The 21,612-nt window shown below is 30.1% G+C and overlaps 2 protein-coding genes and 1 pseudogene across 2 annotated transcripts; 1 reads left to right on the plus strand and 2 right to left on the minus strand.

Moving 5' to 3' along the window:
• Positions 1-4,463: 4,463 nt before the first annotated feature.
• LOC111042741 lies at positions 4,464-12,445 on the minus strand (annotated as a pseudogene).
• A 1,715-nt stretch (positions 12,446-14,160) lies between these two features.
• Positions 14,161-17,274, plus strand: LOC111042733. The gene is made up of 4 exons (XM_022327432.1): positions 14,161-14,188; positions 15,719-15,881; positions 15,943-16,088; positions 17,183-17,274. Exons 1-4 carry the CDS (start codon positions 14,161-14,163, stop codon positions 17,272-17,274), a joined length of 429 nt encoding a protein of 142 aa, XP_022183124.1.
• A 2,208-nt stretch (positions 17,275-19,482) lies between these two features.
• Positions 19,483-21,590, minus strand: LOC111042734 (zinc finger MYM-type protein 1-like). The gene is made up of 2 exons (XM_022327433.1): positions 21,290-21,590; positions 19,483-21,196 (listed from the first exon to the last, which is right to left on the minus strand). The coding sequence occupies exon 2, from the start codon at positions 21,019-21,021 to the stop codon at positions 19,483-19,485; it is 1,539 nt and encodes a 512-aa protein (XP_022183125.1). The 5' UTR covers positions 21,022-21,196; positions 21,290-21,590.
• Between the last annotated feature and the right edge of the window lie 22 nt (positions 21,591-21,612).

Below are 21,612 nucleotides of genomic sequence, written 5' to 3' on the forward strand. Positions count from 1 at the left end.
CTGACTTTGATGCGTAGGACACAACTAATCTGGAAATCTAAAGACTACAGTCTACAAGATATTTTATCGTAGATATACATACAAAAAGATAAGATAGAATTTTATTATTATTTATTAGTGTACTTGTGGTTTTAACATTTAACAAGTGTAGTTACCATGTAGTAAACCGTCATACCAAATCCCGATTGACAGTTTATCATAATTCATTTGGGTAGTGGGTACGTTTTTATCGTTATAACCGTTAATTGTTATAAGCTATTAATAAATGTATAGGTAAGACACAGTGGAACAATGTAAATAGATAACAGAGGAATACAATCTAGCGGTTCATACCGATATGCAATGATTCGTAACGCTGAATATAACCTAAATATTATGTTGTGGTTTGATTCTGACAACCCGTATCATGTTTATCAACATTTCCTACAATTTTTTTTTATCAAAACGAAAAAATTCAACCGACATTTTTTTTTTTAAATACATTTATAAAATTTAAATATAATAAGCTCGGGGGGGGGGGGGTATTTACCCTTTTACCCCTCCCTTGGATCCGCCACTGGTTTTAAATTGTCAATAGTTAGTGAAAAAAATTTTAAAAAATTATAATTTTAAAACTACAAAATAATTTGAAACATTATTTTAAATACGTTTCGTGTTTACATTCACGAAGAAATTAATACAAAAAACACACATCATTGTGAAACAATAAAATCAATAATCATCATTAAACCAATTTATAATATAGTAATTATATTCAAGCTTGAAGAACGCCATCATAACATTACAATTCAACATTTATACATCGAGATAGATAAAAATACTGGAGCACGTTGAGCTAGGGTACCCTTTATACCACAACTTAAAAAAAATGCTGGTCGGCACCCGGTGGTCTTGTCTCGACAACGATTATTGCCGATGACTGATGTTATACCCACCCTTGTACGGAAAATTTAACTGGCTGTCATTTTTCGGTGTTTAATAAGCGCTCCAGTATTTTGATATACTATCTCGATGCACATGAATTAAACGATTATAAAACAATTTTATTAATATAGGTAGCATTTTTAACACATATTGTTTGCTTACCATGATAATTATTGTCTGAATGAATTCCTACGGTCTGAAGCTGAACATCCTTTTGTTTCGAAACATTTAAACTAACCCTGAAATTCAATACATGAGTATAGGTACCTACTGTAATACCAAATAAATTCTACTACTACCTCCAAGGTGCAGAACTTGACACATTTTCAACTTGCATATTATTAAAAATCTTGTTAAATAAAAATTAATATCAGAATTTCTGTTCCAAAAATTGCTGTTTCATATTTTCCCATAATTTAAAAAATTTCAAATAAACAACCCTAGAGCCTAAGTATTTGAAAACGAGCTCATGGAGCCACTCGTCAATCCAATCCTCTCGAAAGTGTCACGATGGATGTCGGCAAATGGGCTGACTCCTGCTCATGAGTATAGTACATAGACTTCTCTACGGTGCTCATGTATGGGTGGAAAGTGTACAAGGTGTCCGAAAATCGGAGGAGGAAGCGTTGTTACAGGCTCAGAAGACTGCCACCCTCAGAGTCGCCAGGTGTTACACGATGGTATCAGATATGGTGGCGTTGGTCCTAGCTAAAATGCCTCCGGCTTTCCTTCTCGCCAAATCGAGGAAAAGGATAGCTGAGTCCAAGAAGAATGGCAACGTCCGGTCCAAGAAGAAAGAGGAGCAAGAGATAGTCCGGGAGTGGCAGTCACTATGGGATTCTACCCCGAAGGCCGCGTTGACTAGACGGCTAATTCCAGACCTGGCGAAATGGTGACACCGCGGACCGAGTTAAGTGAGCTTCCACATGGCCCAGGCCTCTCACGGACCATGGATGCTTTCAAAAGTATCTATGGGCCTATGGCCCAACGAAGGCACGTAGTCCGGCCTGCGTCCACCACTGTACAACGGATAATGATGACGCGGAGCACACAATTTTTATGTGTCCGTTTTGGGATGAAGACAGAAGAGAGCTTAAGGAACTTTTCCGGAGAGAACCCTGCTCTGAAGACGTCACCGAACTGCACTGTAGACCCACACCAAAAGAGCTCCATGCCGAATTACTTTTTCGAAGAACTATCGTAGAGGCCAAGTCCAGAATCACCACAGTATTCTCCAAAATGGTAGCTTCCATTATGGCCCGCAAAGAGGAGTTGGAGAGGAGGAGACGAGGTGCTCAAGATGCTGCGGCAGCAGAATAACTATAAATTTATTTAAGTTAATAACTGTAGGCTGAATGGCCAAAACCAAGGTGGTTAGAGGCCCCCAATGCTTTTGTAAAAATATTAACCTTGTGTTGTGTCATGTATATATTATTATTATTGTATGATATAATTTTGCGTCAATAAACGATGTGGGCGGGGAGGCAGTAATGGGAAGCCATATTTCCCTCCCCTTTTACGATTCCAAAAAAAAAGCTGAGGTCAGGTTGTGTTGCTTAGGATGTTAAGATGTGTGTGTGGATGGGTGTGTGTATGTGTGTGTGTGTGTGTGTGTGTAAACGCGCGCGCGCGTGTGTGTGTCCGGAGTCTACGCGGTCTGCGGGTAGTCGACAACAGTGGTGTTGCCTCTGAGGCCGCAGTCGACGGGTAGTCGACAATTCTTCTGTTTTTATTCGTGGTTATTCAGTGAAATGTCTATTTTTAAACGGTGTATTCGGATTTTATTTTTGTTTATTTTTAGCAAAGTATTGGTTATTTTTTTAATTCACTGGAGTAATTTATACACAATTTTGATTAAGTACATTGTAAAAGTTATTAATTTATCAATATAGAACTCAAAAAACTTGTATTTCATATTATTAATTTCACCTTGTTGAAGTTTTCACTTCTGTCGTGTGGTCTTATGCATACACATTTTTTTTAAACACTAATACATCAAAGATTCTGAGCTTAGCCGAAGCAATAATGAAAACATTGATTTTACAATAATAAGTTTGCTTTTTGTGTGTGTCTCCTGGCTTTTTTCAAGCTAAATATAGGTTGAATATTTTTTTTCAATTATTTTCATTAATATTGCTCACTCTGTAATATACTTAAACATTGAATTGGTTCATTTAATATAGATTCATTGTACATTTTCATTTTAGCTGTTCAAAAATATTAAAGATACATTTGTACAATTTTTTGTGATTCACGATTTGTCATTTTCATTAAAATTTCAAGAACGGCCCTTTTAGGAATAACTATACATTATCTATTTTGTACATTATTTTCAAAATTGTTATCAACATCAGCTGTTTAATTTGAAATATAAACAATTGTTTATACACGTATATGTAATTTAAGGTACCTATTTACTAAAAAGTAGAAAATATACTTCAAAATAATAATTAAAATATAATTTTTAATGCATAATACTTTATAATATGACCGCAAAACTATTGGCTTTGTCGACTTGTTGTAACCCATAGACATCTTGCGTTGTACCATTACCATACGATAATAATAATCTTGCGTTGTGAAAAAAAATACATACGAATGTATCAAAAAACCATAATGTTTATGTGGTGAAAATTGAACTCAAACTTTATGTGTTTTTTTAACAAACCAATCTTCTCGTACCTAAAAATGAATATAATAATGCAACGACATTTTTTTTAACAATTACATAAATTACAAATACATTTAAGTACCGGGTCCCATAAATTGGCTGTGCACACGGGCACATCATTGCACACCAACACGGTATTACGGTATAAGAAAAAAATCTGAATTATTATATTGTATTGTACAAACAGTAATGCGGTAAAATAAATTAAATTTCACTGTTACCGCTATGTATTATAAATCACTTCACCACCAACCACCATGGTCCAAAATGTTAAGTATTCCACAGACCACAACATTCAAATAAATGTGAATAATAATAATAATACACTGTTTAAGATTAATTTTAGAACAGTCAATTATAAATATTTCACAATTATAAATTTAAAAAAAAAATAATATGGTTAAGACAATTTAATAGTCTTTTTTGATCATTGCGATTTACCGCTTATTTAATTTGTATATTATGTTTTTGTAATTAAGATTTAACTAACTATTACGACGAACAACTCGCCCAAATTTATCTGAACTGTGTTTTAAAATAATGTAATATGTAAGATCGGTTCGAAGATAAATCTATCAAGTGTCACTATCAGCATGAAAATATTTATTTGTGTTCTATAAAATATGTAATAAATAGGCAAGTTTCAAATTTTTAAACAAAATAATTTCCACTGTCTATCCAACCTACTGATTAATAATCTACAAAAGTTTAATTTAATGTTTTACTAAAATTTGGGTAGAATTATATTTCCGAAAGGTAAATAATGATTGCCCCACACCAAAACTCCCTATTCTTAAGCGAATAAAACGAAAATTATAACTCCTTATTTACACAACAATAATGTTGGCAATGTAAAATTGAAAAAATCTTAAAAACATATGGAATACTAAATTAATTAGAAATAAAGTTTTAGAATACTAAACTATTTTAATCGAAGTCTCTATGCATGCCAAGGACTTTATTCTTTAGTACATCCTCAAAAATACACAGTAAGTCGATTTGGTGATCTTTGAATGTTTGATTTCCGTTGATTAACAATATACACTCTAGGTACTTATTAATAATATTTCCGAGCTGACTTTCAGCGGAAAGGAACCTAACTGTTCCAAGTATTTTCATTAGATGATTCAAATATTTGTCCATGACGGTGATTATGTCTTTTTGTAATTGCTCGTCGACGACACAATTCTTATTCGGGATAGGATAATGAAGTATCATCCGCATGTATTTCATATATTTGCACATATTATCCAAATCTACTTCCAAATCTAAAGCCTGGAATTTATTTAAAATCAGTTATAGATAAATTATTATTTATTTGCACCTCATACATTCTAAGTATTTCAATTTAAAAAGTTTAGCTGTGTATAATTACCGTTATTAAATTATTCAATTTTATTGGTCTGTGTCTCAAAACTTTAATCTCGGCACATATTGCCTTCTGAACACAATGCTTAATGCGATTTTCCAAATTAGTGTTGCTGTTCACCTTAGTTACAAAATTTTCAATATTTTCCTCGTCAATAAGTAAAATTTCAAGATAGCTGAGGCTGATGAAAAACCATTGGTAACTTTTTAGCTTACAGAAATGAAGCCACTTGGCGAATGCTCCGTCCATGTCCTGATCAACGATCGTCTGGTATATTAAAGTACTACGCCTATGAGCGGCTGCAACCATTTCAAGATGGTTATTACCAAAACTTTTTACTGAAATAAAAATGTTATATTATATTATTTTAAAATATCAAGTAACTTTGCACCAATGAAAAATCCAGTGTTTGGAAAGAACGTCGTTCATGAACCAACATTTACCCGTTCGTGTCATATTTAGTGAATATATCAGTCGTTTTTCAGATAGAAGGCAAACATGAACGACGTTTATACTTTGGATTCGTACATTAAAATTAATTGAACATTAAAAAATATAATATGTACAACTGTTGATTAATAATATGATTATAATATAATATAATATAATGCCATTTTCTATTATAATATTCCTGTTACAGTAGAAATCGTTCATCATCACACCGATTGTAGTGATATATCGGGTTTTATGACCTTAAAGTAAATGACCCAAAAAATGCATAGATAAGTTTTATATGTTAAATTTTATCGATAGTTATGATTATCGGTTATTATGATCTATTTTCCTTGGTCCTTTGAAAGTTATTATACGATTTCTACTGTATATTTGGTTATGAATTATAAAAACGAAATACGAGAAATTCCAGTTAGCACGGCTTGACATAAAACAACAATAATATTATGATTTCTACAATTCGGTATAATTAGTAAAAATTTAAATGATTCATAAATATAAAATAAAAATTTTAAGTAACGACCAAATTAATGCATTCATGTTTTCAAAGAACGTTAAAGTGTTCATTTGAAAAAATAATGTACTTGTATAAGCTCAATTGCTTAGTGAAAATTCCAAACACTGGAAAAATCTATCTAGGTGTATAATAGTTCACACGGTCAAAGTTAGGAAGATCAAGCAGAGGATTTAAATGTAAGTGTTTGATTTTTTCCCATACTCGTGTGTAGTTTTTAATTTATTGTTGTTGTTGAACGCTTTGGTTATCCAACGATATAGAGAGGTCGACTTGAGACTGTTTGAAATATTCTTTCCAGAAATTTTCTGTGTCCGTATAGCATTTATAATCATTGGGCAACTGTTTCACACGTTCAATATGATGTTTCAAAAGTCTAAAATTGATAGTAATATACTTTCATATATTATTTGAAATAGCATAAGCACCTAATCGTTTGAATGAAAGTATATACTCACTCGTGTATGGTTTTTAATGATGGAGATTTCTCAATCAAATAGCATATTTTTACAACCTCTTCCAGGTGAGTTCCATTTTCTATTGTGCGACTTAGCATTTGCTTCAAATTGTCTAGGTATTCTTCTTTGACTATCATGTCGTCACTTTTTACCAATATCAATGCTTCGTGGATTTTTACGATTGAGTTTGACGTATTAGAAGTACTTAACCATTCGGCCATTTTGTTCGGATCATTAGCATCAAGTTCTCTTATTTTCATTTCCATAAATAGCATAGAGTAAACATCGGGATACTCAAATGACAGGTCATTGAGCGATTCAATTAGACATTCGCGCCGGTGTTCGTCTGATTCGCATTCCATTAATGCCTCCGCTAGTCGTTTCATTGTATTTTATATCTATCATAAATTATAGAAAATAACATTAAGAACAAAAAAAAGTAATTTAAAAGTAATAATGAATAAGTTATTATTTTATTAACATCGGCTATACGATAATTAAAAAATATAAAGTGTCATTATTGTTGTGACTTGTGGATATATTGTTTTTAGAAGTTAATACAATTGCAATACTCAAACAAAGTAAAAAAATATCACAGAGATAAAAATAAAAAATTACTCTTACAGTACAGTAAAGTATAGTAAATTTTAAAATGAAACATTTAATGCGACATGTGAGACCGGCTGTTGGCGTGGCCGAGTAAATATATAATATGTGCTTTAAAATAACGAACATATTTTCTTTAAAAAATCTGAACATGTTTATTTCTTTTAATAAACCATCCTTTCAACTTTCATGCATTTTTCTGCACGATTCAGGATACAAAAAAATATATAAAAATACTTATTTTGGGAATTAGTCAATATTTGTATTATTTAGTTATTTACATTTTGTTTGTGTTAATTGTCAAACAATAATTAAATCAAATATAAAATCGAAAACATAATAAAAATAATACATTGGTTTTTAATAATAAAACAACAATAACAATCAATTAAATTAAATATTAATTTTAGTGATAGAATAACATCGATAATAATGTTTTAACCGACTTTCGTCCCGGAAACTGTTACACATGTATCTACAAATTCACTATGTGTAAAATATACCTTTTTGGGACGCATGTGGCTAGTATACTCAGATAAAATAGAATATTACGGTGCAATACCAGGTACATAAATATTAGTTTGCAATATGTTAAAGATTAAAGATTAGGAACCGAACTTCAGCTACCAAATACTAAACGAAATAATTAGGTGTAGTGAGTAATGACTACATAATAGTATTATGGTTTTTACAGAATTCATTGTAATTAATTGTATTAACAATTATAAAGTTTAATAAATATAACAAAATTTGTTGAATTACTGCGTTTCGTCTAAAACATTCTCAACATAATTCTTCAAGGCCATTGTATAGGTAAAGGTTATTAGTTATTAATTATTATATTCTATATATACTACACTATACCATACCTATACATGATTTTTTTTTATCTCGGAAATATGATAAGTATCAAACTAAAGATCTAACTATATGAACAAAATACTATTTATTTTATGATAAAAATTGTAGGTATAAAAAATATTATAGCGAAATCTCAAAATTACTGTCCCATATAGTAACATACGTATACCCAGTATAATGTTAACCACTCGTTTTAATTAAACTTACTATATGATACCATTGAAAATCATTATTTACTTAATTTAGGTTTGACATTTTGAATGGTAGTAAATGTATTTCGTTTATCAAGTTTTTATTTAAATAAACATTGATTCCTTAGACTAAAATGCAAAATACGAAATTGAAAATTCCGATTATGAATTATACACTAAGCGTCTTTGATTTCCAACAATAGAGTGTGAATAATTCACAGGTAGACATAATTTTATGAAGTCAATCAATACACGATACGTGCTACTGCATAAGTCCATAAATAGTATAAATAAAAACAAAAATTCAAGATTAATTTCCTCCTTTATTTGGGTATGGTGATCAAATTAAAAAGTGTTGAACACTAAAACGAAATGCCTTTTAACAGTTTTAACCAAATTAAAATAATTATTTCGATATAAATATAAAGACGGTACCCATACATTTGTTGTTTCTGTCTTACAAACACGCGACATACCAAATTTTCATTCTCGCTAGTTTTTTGGAGTAATATTAGTTTTGATGCTAGTGTGAATTGAACTATTATCAAACTTGTAAGTAAAAACTTTAACTTAAGCTTAAGCATCAAATTTTTATCTGAAATTTTAATGTTTATGCAAAGTATTTTTAATTTGTGATAATTCATATACATCTTGCTTGAAATTTTAAATATCGAAAAAATGACCGATGGTTAAGCACAGATAAGTTCTTACCTAAAAGTTTGTGACATGATAGGTCAAATCATTATAATATCAAAACGCACCATAGGCATGCTTATCGACATTCATAATATAGTGGCCGAGTGTATAACTCCAACTAATTATAACTATTAAATATTAGTATTAAAACCTACTGCCAGTCTTGTGAAAAATACTTTTATTTTGTATTCGGAATACGTATTCGAATGCAGTAAAAATTAATCAGAATACATATACGAATAGTTTTTTCAAAAAGTACTTAAAATAGTAGGTATCTGAATAAAAAAAAGGGGAATTTGAATACATATATTCGAATAATTCATAAGACTGTATACTGCTTAATTTTCGTGAATTCAGGCTAAATCTTGTTATAGAATATACTAGTATACTAGTACACTTAGAATGACCATTACCGCATATGGTTCGAAAATTATTCAAATTGAAAACATTTTTAATTGAGCCCTGTATTTTTCAGGTATAATTGTATAAATTTCCATGTAGTAAATTGCGCTCAATAGATAGGTATACTTTTTTTTATGGTAGTCATTTAACATTACCTAGACTCTAGGTCCTAGAAGATACCATGAATAGGTGACTATCATTGTTCTATAAAAATGATTTTTTGGTTTGCATTGTAATTTTCAATTTTCATTTTTTCCCCCTTTTATTTTTTCTATAAATGTCAATAAAATGATGTTGGTTTAGTCAAAAAGCATGAAAATTTAATACACGAGACTCTTGATATATTGTTACAGTAGCAGTTGAAAAATATTAAGGCACGATTCTTTATAAGCATTTAAAATTCAAATGTTGACAATATTTATCAAATTGAAAATGATTTTGTACTTAAAAGTGTATACAATTTTCAATTTTTATAGCTAACAATTGAAAATTTAAAACAAGGTTACTTAAACAGTTTTTTTCGTAACTAAAAAATCCAAAAAATATATGAATACAGTTATTTTTTACAGACATATGAGTTCAAATTTGGACGAAGTTGCATATTAACACAAAGAATAACGTTTATCATTTTGTTGTAATTTGGTTACAAAATATCCCAATTATACATAGGTATAATATTTTTCCAGCATCACCGATAATTTAAGAATAATATTAATTCAATTTACCAGCTACCATATAATAATAAATAATAACTATTAAATATCCTGGACTGACATACCGTCTCCACTCAGATTCGGTTTTCGTATACAATTATATGATATCATTAAATTCAAATTTAATACCTAACCTAACCTAACCTCCTGGGCATCTAATGTACAGCAGAGTGACATCCATTACTCCATTGTTTTTTATTTAATTTTTTTAAATTGAGTTTTCAAATTTATAAGGTTCATTTATTTATATAATATATTTATGTGTACATTTCAGATTGTAACTCTAATAATTTATCCATAAAAGTATTAGGGAAAAACATTAAATGAACTACAGTATTTAAAATACATGATATATATAATACAACTGATGTCGATGTCAAGGTCACTTGGATACTATACCCATTTAGTATTTACTATACTCATTTTTTGAAACCGAAAGATCCCAGGCACAATTTATAATACCCATTTTAGAAACCTAAAAATTCCGGGAGCAATTTACTATAGTATTTTTATTACCTGCTCAATGTGGGCGCAATTTACAAGTGCCCATACATATTCCATGTTTGATAACTCAATACACTGTTATATAGGTATTTATTATACAAAAGTTTATAATATACTCGTATTGCATAGAAATCATAACTATTATAATATTGACTACATAGATTGTTTCGTCCATTAGTTATTTATCATTATAGGTGCTCAAAACTAAGACTACATTTAACTGAGAGACCTAACTCCTATAAGTATCTAAAAATTGATGGGAAAATGTATTAAAATATTAGGTGCCTAAATGTATTTGATAAATTAGGGGTCCATGTAAATTTTGACCAAATCATATGCATAAATTGACCCAAACGATATGTGGTTTTGCCATTTTGGGCTATTCACCCAAACGAAAATTGCTCAATCAACGCGGTCGTTCGTCTATCTTAGAGTTTCAGCAGCTTCTGTATTGAATGGGTACTAAAAACAATGTTACTAAAAAAAATCGATTGTTATTTGTCACAAAACAAATCATTATGATAATTTATTATCAAAATAATTGTTTTGGTTCCTTTTAAAAATACAAAAAAAATTAAACTAATTTTTCTCTTCTGGCAACCAAAATGGTCACTTTCATAAATTTACAATAACCTGTATTCCTGTAACTATTATCCAGCCATACTCCTTTATACTTTTATTATTATATACTTCGATAATATCAAACATTATAATTTCGACGACGAAACACGATAACTTCGCAAGCTGTTTTTGACGAAATATAGTAGATAACCTGGCTAATATAATACAATATTCAAGAAATGTATAATATTCTTGTGAAAATTATAAAAATATAAATTTAAAGGAAAAAGCACATTCACAGATAAAATCGAAAGAAATCAAAATAAAGTTTACTTTGATACGATCATAATAACACCTACTATACGAATTTATAATATGATATTGATATACAAATTATTACCTTATATATCATACTTCCCGCAAAAATACATTTGCTTCAAAATCCGAACCTTATTAATTATACAGGTATATGAGTTCATCAAACACTAGGTACTAATAAATAGATCATTGTTGCCAGGTTTAATTTCATCATCATAATTTGTCAAATCTTATACTTATCTAATACTTTTAAATCATTATTAGGTAGGTACTTGAAACTAAGTCCTACCGACAAAGAGTTAACTCTATAATGTAATAAAATAGTAGTTTAAAAACTGAATTTATACTGTATATTGGTAATGGATATAATTTTATTAATTTCATGCCGTTTTGATTAAAATTGCTATATTTTTTAAAACATATTACATTGTTTTATTAGTTAACAAATATTTTGAGTATTTAGGACAGTTATGGCATTTTATAGGCATATATTTTAGTTTAATTACAAAATCTAAATGTAACATTTATCGAAAAATGTCAGATCAGTTAATATATTATTATGTAGGTATGGATCAATTTTTTTTTGTAGTTTAAAATTTGAACAATTTTAAAACATTTTAATAAATCTGTAAATCATATTAATGAACACTGAGGAAATAGACCTATTATATGCACTAACCATACTGATCAGTTTGGATTAAATGGCCTCAAACCGTCTCTACAAATACAACAGTACAAATCATTGCGTATAAGTACCTATACTTACGTATCGAATCTTTAGGGCGGCTGTTGTCGATGCGCATGGGCCACTAAACACACGTGGGCATATAATATGAAGACTTGTACAGTGACAACCTGCAGTGTCGTTGATCCTTCAGCATTCAAAATTCAAATTGGACTGCCGCGATTAATAATTACAGAAGGACGTCAATTAATTAAACCTTTACTTGGTTTCACATCCAAACATTACAAAAAAATGGGCGGTGTCCCGTGATCGTATACCTATGTGTGTAAGTTGTAGTAGGTAGGCATCAACACTACATGTTACACATTTACACTACCCATATATTGTATTATAAACATAAAACATAATACGAGTGTGTAATATGAGTCGACTAGTTCAAACTCAAAGGCACAAACACCGCAGCCGGCGCAGGTGCACGACAACCGGGCACCGCGGGACGTCCCTTTTATTATGTTATAGGCGTGGTTGTAGAATTAAAATTAGATCACTACAAGTGTAATTTACATTATAGCGGCGAGTGACGTAATCGACATCCCGCCGCCTGATTTCCAATTCTATGAGTGTTTACTTTTATAATAATAATATGATTATCTCTTCATATGACGTATCGAACACGGCTTATAACAATACAATATATACAGTTTTTTAACCGATTAATGGATTTACCTTTTGAATGTGTTATAACCATGTCCGATATAATGAAATATTTATAAGAGACTAAATTTTTGTTTATCAAGTAAAACAATTAATCAATGGTTCTTGCACCTACTTGTATTTTATTAGTTTAAAAGTTAAAATCAGCGCAGGGTGACACGTTTGTTAATAAGGCACCGCACGGCCATTTTAAATTTCCCATATAGTGACAAATAATAAAAACTAAACAATTAGTATATTTATTGCGGAACTTAACGTACCCAACTACTGTAAGCAATTAAATGTAACGAAACTAACAACTTTTTGTGAAGCAAGCTTTTTTTTATAAAATATTATATTGTAGTATTCGGCATATTACGCTCTCTGTAATGTTCTAATGTTTCTGTGCAGACAGGTCGTCGGAAATAAAAACATGGTTTGGGTCAGATAAAAGCGGTGTTGTACGATTGAGAACGTTTTACTTTTTTAGCCACACGATTGAGAACGATGTCAGCAGATCAAAGAAACAATATTTTGTACCTTAAAATCAAACTAAGAACAATATTTCTAGCGACGTTGCCATTTATCTTAACTTTTAGTAATAATTTTTAGGGCTGGGATTTTGATGCAAAGGCATATTTTTTTGGTGTTTTGAAACGTTTAAATTGTGTACATACTGGCAAATAAATATTGTTTTTTTAAATTTTTAATCTTAAGCTGACAAATATGTTGTATATAAATATAATTTTTTTAACTTTTAATCTAAAAAAAAATGCCTTAAAATAAGTGATGAATGTATTGATTTTACAATGATATGTGTGTGGTTTTTTTTTATCAAATTTAAAATTTAAATATGATTTTTTTTTTAGGGTTGAAAATTTAAAACAAAATTTCATGTAAGTTTATTTTGTAACCAAAATAATATAGTGATTGATAATATCTTATATATATTGTATATTGTATTTTTTTATTTTTTATTAATGTGGCAACGTTGCATAAAAGTTAGCAGGTAAGAACGTTCTCAATCGTGCTATTAAAAAAGGCACGGCCGATAAGGACCGTTCTCAATCGTGTTCTACCCGATAAAAGATAATATTTGGATTATTCACGGTTCGTCATTTATTTCTATAATTCATAATTAATATTATAATGTTTTCTTATAAATGTTTCTTTATTTTTCTTAAGAATAATATAACATAAGCTCATTAAGTTTGCAACGAGAAAAGAAGCCACCTGATGAAGAACTGCGACTTTCCAAATTATAAAATCAAAATTAATTGTTTATGTCTTGCATAACTTAAAATCATCTCAGTAATTTATCATAATCTAATCTGTTAATTGCTTCCATAAGAAGACCGCTTATTATTCAAAATATTCTATATAAATATTGTATTTAAGATAATTTGTTTTTTTTTTAGAGTATCTAGGTATATTTAATATATAGTAAATATATAGTAATATAATATATAGTAAATATTTTTTCATCATCATTCTTAACTCATTGATATAAATAGATTTTCGAAAAAAAATTAAAAATTTGAATGGGTGCTAAACGAGATTTGTTACAAAGTAAGAACACTGATGATTGACCTTGTCAGGACGCTGTTCTGCAGGCCCAGCGTCATCGTGTAAGAGACTTAGGATTGAGATCTCTGATCAAAACACAAGAAAAAAGTCTTTATACAAGGTAGGTGTAATCGCCCAAATAAGTTTGAGAGTGGAAATATGGGCAATGCCAAAACTAGCGGGCCTTTTATGGTTGGTTGACGACCACATGTGGCTGCGCCTTGTAAACGACGGTTAGGCAATTACATATGCACAAACGACGACAACGACGAGAACGGGAAAGACCTAAAGCGGGAATGAGGATGGTGTACACTGTACGTTAACCTTCCAGTGGGCGTGCCATTATTTGAAACAAGAGTAGTCGCGCGTTGTAAATTTTACAACAGTCCTAATATGCTGTGATAGTCGTACATATTATATCTACTAATAAAATAAACAATAGGTACGTTCACAAAGTTGTTTTTATTTAAATACTATTATAATTATGTTTTATAAAAAAATCAATACGTCTTATTATTATTACATAAAAAATTTTAATTATTTTTAGTATTTGTTTACAGTACGAAATTATTCAGAATTGTCATTGTTATCGTTATTAGAACACTTTTCACAAATAATAATTTTTTTTGAATGTAGCTTACGTACAAATCGCATACACTTGGTGCACTTCATAGATGTAGCCGCATTTTTTTTTCTCCCACATTCGAAGCATGTGAAGTATGGAGAGGGGGTCTCTGTGATCGATCCGGTTTGGTGCAATGATCACAGAGCTCACAAACAACAGGGACAGTACTTAAAGCTAAATTAAAACTACTGAAGTCTTGTGGCGATGGCTTGGAGAAGACGGGGATAGTGAGCGGCCTCTCACACAACGTACTGTTGCTGGTTTACTTACGCTTTGACTCCGTCGACCCAGCGTGCTGATGTGAGTATCACTAACTTTGACGGTGACAATAATAATAATAATAATAACTTACTATTGTATCTTTCTGATGGACAGTTATTTATTTATTGAAAAAAATATATATACAGTAATAATAATAATAATTATAATAATAATAATAATAATACTGCGGTTTTTGACATATATTGTAACATGATGCAATCTAACTTTTAAATATTTTGCTATAAAAATTAGAATCTAACTCTAAGTCATAACATTTCAAAAAATCGTAATTTTTACAACTTACATTTACAAGATAAGCATAAAATAATCAATAAACATCGATTTTTGTGAAGTTTAAAATTAGATGCAGTCACGCAGCTGAACAGAGCATTTCTAGGGATAAACATTCATATATAGTAGATGATAGTATTAAATAGTATTCTATTAAGACAATTGGCTTAATAGAACTTACTGAATCACATACAGGTAAAGTATACATTCAGTGTAATGGAACAGTTTTTAGTTTATCAAAATTAATTTTAAACGCTTTACATTTTTTCTCTTAGGTGTATATTTAAAAGATACAATTTTAAATGTTTTAAAAAAATTTAAAATTGTCATAAATCAAGTTTACACTATTAAATCAGACAATGGAGCAAATACGCTAAAAGCCATACATTTATTTGAAAATGAGTTTGAAACACAGGTGTCTGAAAATAATGATTTAGAAGTTGGTGAAAAAGTTTATGAACTAGTAGATGATGATAGCGATAGTACCTCAACATCAGAGGATAATAATGATAATAACAGGTAATAATTCTACTCATATGTTGTAAACAAAATTATGAAAAATGTGATTAATTTTTTGTAGTGATCTTGAAAATGTGTTAATGTTCAATCCAAGTCTTGACCATGAAGAAATATCTGACTTATTAAATGAAAACTTTGATGATGTTGATGAACCATTAGATAAAACAGAAAAAATTGTAACTGATATTGCTGCCCAAAATGTTGGTGGTGAGATTTTTACTGATGAGTTAATAGGTGACATTTGAGTGGCTATAAATAAAATAATAGTACTAACTTTTTAAATGTTATGTTAACTCTAGTTATTGAAATTAATAAATAATTTTATTAAGCACAATTCATAATTTATACAAAATTACAAACATATTCCGACTCATTTAAAAATATTTAAATTAAACATATAAATAATAATATCCCTATATTTTGATATTTCTTGTAATGTGTTGCATAAGCACAACTATGACGAACATTTTTTTAGGGGACTGTAGCTCATATTTTCTCTTTATTAATCTGTTTGGATATTTTTCTTACATCCCTCCACTAAGTTAGTAAATTTGCAAATGGCTTGTTATAAAATATATACAACAATATTTATATTTGTTTTATAATATTTATACAGTATGATTTTCTATGCCAACCCACTCTTTTTGCTTTTATAATGTATTTAGAAATTATTAAAATTCTGACTATCGGAAATTTTGAATATACTATAGGATCATGTTTTAATTATTATTTAGATTTTCAAGTACAAAATATACTTAATAATTTATTGTAAAAGAATTGATTTTCGTTTGAAAATTATAACCACACACCACAGGACTCCTTAAAATTTAAATAGCAGACAGCAGTATAGTAAAACAAAATTAAGCATTTGCCTAATTTGAGAAACAGCCATGCAGCATACCTGCTCATTTTCAGAAAATTTTATTTCTCATCGAAGAAAACATTTTCCGTTACTTATTATCCAATATAAGCAAGCCCCAACCTAGATAAATATAAATTGGTAAAAATACCATTATTATTAATAATAATAGTATTACATACTATATACTTTTTTTTCCTGATATTTTTATAATATTATTATATACTTATATGGGTAATTTAATAATTATGACATATCTTTCATAGTACTGAATACATTTTATATTTTTATGTATCGGCAGTTAAATTAGAACCAAGATTTGTTTTATGTTAAAAACTTTAAACTTATATATTTATATTTTATATATATTGTATGAAACTGATTAATTTCATCCAATTGGGATAGAATATTTAAAGTTAATAGATTTCTTATTTTATTGCAGGTATTCGTTGTGTCGCTCATACGCTTCAATTAGCAATTACTGCTAATCGACTACCGATAGCCTCAAAGTTAGCACTGTTGAACAAATATTAAATAAGGTCAGAATCTTAGTAAGGAAGTTAAGAAACAAACTTTCTTATATCTTATGAAAAAAGAAAAATTAAAGAAAAATTAATTAAGCAGACCAGTTCTGGACTGCTTGACTAGATAGCATTCTACCTTGGACATGCTTGAAGGGGTACAATATTTAAAACATCTTATTTTAAATATGTCAGCTAATGATTCAAAATTGAAGAAATTGTGCATGAGTAATTTTGAATGGAATCAAGTAGATGAACTGTGTAAAGCTTTACTGCCTGCCAAGATATGTACGAAAAATTGCAATCTGAACAGCTAAGCTGATATGAGTGATGTCCCACTTCTTATTTTGTAAAGAAAAATTTAAGCCCCGCCCCTTAAAAACCAAAAATATATTGAATATCTAATATAGGTTAGGTTACAGTTTCGAAGTTAGTAGGTACAGGTACAAGCCCCGAGGTCTTAAAAACCACCACGTTAGGAATCACAGTACCTACAAAAAAGGAATGGAAAAACTGTATATAAAATAAAAACGGTTTAACATCATCAACAACAGAATATTTGTAACAGGAACTTATGCTGTGATCGTGATGTTCAGTGAGCGGTCGCCGTCGACACTCACCGCATCGACGACTGACAAACGAAGGTATATCGAGAAGCTACTATTACATGCATACGACCCTGGTCGATGGGAGTCCAACATCCACTGCCTAGAAACTGACGAACGAAAGTATAGCGAGGACTGAGGAGCAACTAAACGGTGCAACCTTACGGTGTGTGATGCAATGATGCACTGCCGCTGCTCTCTATCGGCACATGTTCATGCCTCACCACTTTTTATTCTATGTAGATTTCTATTTTATGTGTTAATATAGACACCTTGTTTATGTGGCAATTTTGCTGCACCACTTAAACTAAAGCCATATAACGTCGTGCAATCGTCGCAAATGCTGCTCAACGATAGTCGATAATGCCCCTAAAACGAATTGAAAATGCCTAAAGGTCTGATAGGTTTGGTTTTGATTTTTTAATTTTGATAAAAAAACGTACAAACGTAATATCAAAATTAAAATAACGGATGATAGTATTGAGACTCGACTCTTCAATTTATCCGTGGTAATTGCCAACGAAGTCTTTACAACGACACGATGGCACTAACCATTGATATTTGGTGTTTAGTAAAAATAGTAAAAATATTTAAAAAATAACAAATATTAATAAAATCTAATTTATCCTTTATTTATTACACAATATCAAGAATACACGGATTTTTCTTTTATTGACACAGTAGGTACTTTTCACTAACTGTAGAGACGTTTATATATTGAATACTCAACAAAAATTTCCGACAAATTTACTTTTCGTATCGGGATATGAGTATAGACTGTGCGGTTAGTGTCGCAGTCGGATAGTTCAGTCTTCGGTTATCGTCTCACCCGCATATATGTGTTGTATCCGTCTTACGAACGTCTTAACATAGCAAAAACTGTTTTGAGAGGGATTGGACCACTCATTCTGCAGTCCACGCTAACTTAAGCAACAAATTCGCATACTATTTTGAGGTGAACATTTACTGTTCAACATAGTTTTTCGGTATCACCAGTGGCGTATTTAGGAATTTCAGGGTAGGGGCAACACATATTTTGGCGCCCTTCCCCCCCCCCACAGTCAAAAAAATAAAAATATTGTTACTAACTATTATTATTTATTAAAACATCTATTAACTACTAGGTATTCATTATAAATATAAAATTCAAAACATTTTCTTCCTTGATTCAGATGTAGCAAAATCATTAATTATTTTTTCATAATCTAATGAAGTAGTTATTTCAGCTTCAATTGCTAACAACGCTAAAGCCGAGCAGCGGTCTTGTGCCATTGTAGACCGCAAATAGTTTTTTATTCTTTTTAGTGTGGAAAAAGAACGCTCTGCACTACAATTTGTAGATGGTGTACACAAGAAAATACGTAAAGCTACTTCAACATAGGGATAAACACTAGTAAAATCATGTTCTCTTATAAACTGTAACATCTGTATTGTTGTAAGCTTAACATCAATGTTTTTTATATGACCTTGAAATTGTACACACTCATTTACAAAACATGTTGCTAAATCATTTGGGTAAGTTTTTTGCAATACTTCAGCATCTTCTCTTACTTTTGCTGGAGTAATTTCATGTAACTTAAAAAAGAAAAAAAAATTTTTCACCAATTCATCATAAGCTAGTTTCCTTTTTTCAATTCATATGACAGCTTGTCAAGTATAACATAATAAGTGTTTATGATCAAATAGTCTCTTTCTGAAAATAATATTTCATTATCGTTGTTTTCATCAATGTGTATTTTCCTTTTTCTTTTCCGTTTATTATGGTCATTGTAATCCTTTATTCCAGATTTTGTTATGGCAATATCTTCTAATATCTTGAAGGAATCTTCATTTCTTAAAGATTCAACATAATGAATTAAGGATTGATATAGTTCAACAACTGTAATTAAATCTATGTCAACAGACTGTAGCTTATTACTAGTTTTATTTACACGGTCTAAAATGTTTGTCCAAAAAATTGTCATAAATACTGTTTCAAGGCGGTTGAGTTTCTTAAGTAAGCCAACAGCTTCACATTTTGTTGAAGGCTTTTCATTTCTATTATTTGAAATTTTCTGTAGAGCATGTACTATATTATTCCAATTTTTGGATAAGGAATGACAAGCATCATCACGGGCTGACCAACGGGTTGCTGAAAGACATTTTACGGTTCCTTTTAATTCAGACCATCTATGCGTGGAAGCTGAAAAAAAGTTGTATATATTTTGAATAATATCAAAAAATTCGCAAGCTTCACGACAGGCACTGGCTGCACATGTCCCAACTAAATTCAAGGAATGAGCAGCACAGGGGACAAAATTGGCTAATGGATTTATTTCTTTAATTCTGGCTTGTAAGCCACTATATGCACCAGCCATATTACTTGCATTATCATAAGATTGTGCACGTAAAAATGCTGGATCCAGATCATAAAGAGATAATGTAGTCATAACTTCATCAGTAAGTTCTTCAGATTTATGTCCACTATTAGGCAAAAAGCACATAAACCGTTCAATAGGTGTTCCGTTATTTTTAACATACCGCACCACGAATGATAGCTGATCAACATGCGATACGTCTGGCGTTGAATCCACTATTATTGAGAAGTATTTTGCTTTTTGAATTTCTTCAACTATAACTGCAAGAACCTGATCAGCCATTACAGTTATGAACTGTTCAAAAATATTAAATGATAAATAGGATGTAAAGCCTTTTCCTTTGTTGCCAAATTTTTCTATATGTGAAGCTAGAAAAGGGTCAAATAAGGCAATTAGCTCCAAGGACATTAAAAAATTACCATTTTGATTACAACCAAATTTATCAGTTTTGCCTCTAAATGCTAATCCTCTAGATGACAGTGTCTTGACTACAGCAACAACTCTCCTTAATACATTTTTCCAGTAGTTTTTTTCCTTTTCTATTTGTGATATTAAAGCACTATCAATTCTTTGAACTACTTTTCCTCTATCTTTCATAGTTAAGACATTAGTTTTGTGAGTTTGAGAATTTTCATGTGAAGTAATTCTTTTCTCTGCATGCTTCCAATCACTAAATCCTACAGTTGAAAACATAGATGTCGAACCAAATAATTTACATGGAGCACAGAATAATGACCCAGTACTTTCAGAGTACACTAAGTAATTTCTCTTAACTTTTTCACCATTAAGAAGGACCATATAAAATAATTTTGATGAGCAATATCGTGAATGTACTTTAAGAACTCCACGGATAACATTTTTACTTGTTCTTTTTGACTTGGTGAAGTTAATAGTTTCAATATTTTGAGATATTCCATTGACTGATATGTAATTTCTTGTTGTATCATCAACACACCAGTATGCCGGATCATTACTTAAAAAACATATTATTTAAATTAATTATAAGTTATAACGATAAAAGTATTCAGTTTAAAAAATATATAAAGAGAGAATAACTAGTAACTACCTGGGTGATATCAAATTTCTGGTAATATTGTCAACATGATTGTCTTTCAAATCAACAGAATCAACAGAGCAACACTTTTCATTAAAATTAACAGTATCAATTTCACTAGTTTCAATAATGTTATTTCTTTCATTCAAATCAACAAAATCATCAACAGAACAATGTTTTTCATTAACATCAACATTATCAATATCATTAGTTTCAATAATGTTATTTCTTTCATTCAAATCAACAGAGTAATGTTTTTCATTTAAATCCACATTAGGCACATTATCAATATTATTAGTTACAATAATTGTATTTCTTTTATAATCTGAAAAAAA

This window comes from Myzus persicae, unplaced genomic scaffold (assembly GCF_001856785.1).
Source record: "Myzus persicae strain clone G006 unplaced genomic scaffold, MPER_G0061.0, whole genome shotgun sequence".
In the NCBI taxonomy this organism is placed as follows: domain Eukaryota; kingdom Metazoa; phylum Arthropoda; class Insecta; order Hemiptera; family Aphididae; genus Myzus; species Myzus persicae.

Excerpts from the sequence above, each read along its gene's own strand:
- LOC111042733 (XM_022327432.1), top strand. The coding sequence starts at position 14,161 with ATGGGTGCTAAACGAGATTTGTTACAAA. Across the intron at positions 14,189-15,718 it reads TAAACGAGATTTGTTACAAA|ACAATGGAGCAAATACGCTA; the intron begins GTAAGAACACTG and ends CTATTAAATCAG. Across the intron at positions 15,882-15,942 it reads GATAATAATGATAATAACAG|TGATCTTGAAAATGTGTTAA; the intron begins GTAATAATTCTA and ends AATTTTTTGTAG.
- LOC111042734 (XM_022327433.1), bottom strand. The coding sequence starts at position 21,021 with ATGGTCCTTCTTAATGGTGAAAAAGTTAAGAGAAATTACTTAGTGTAC.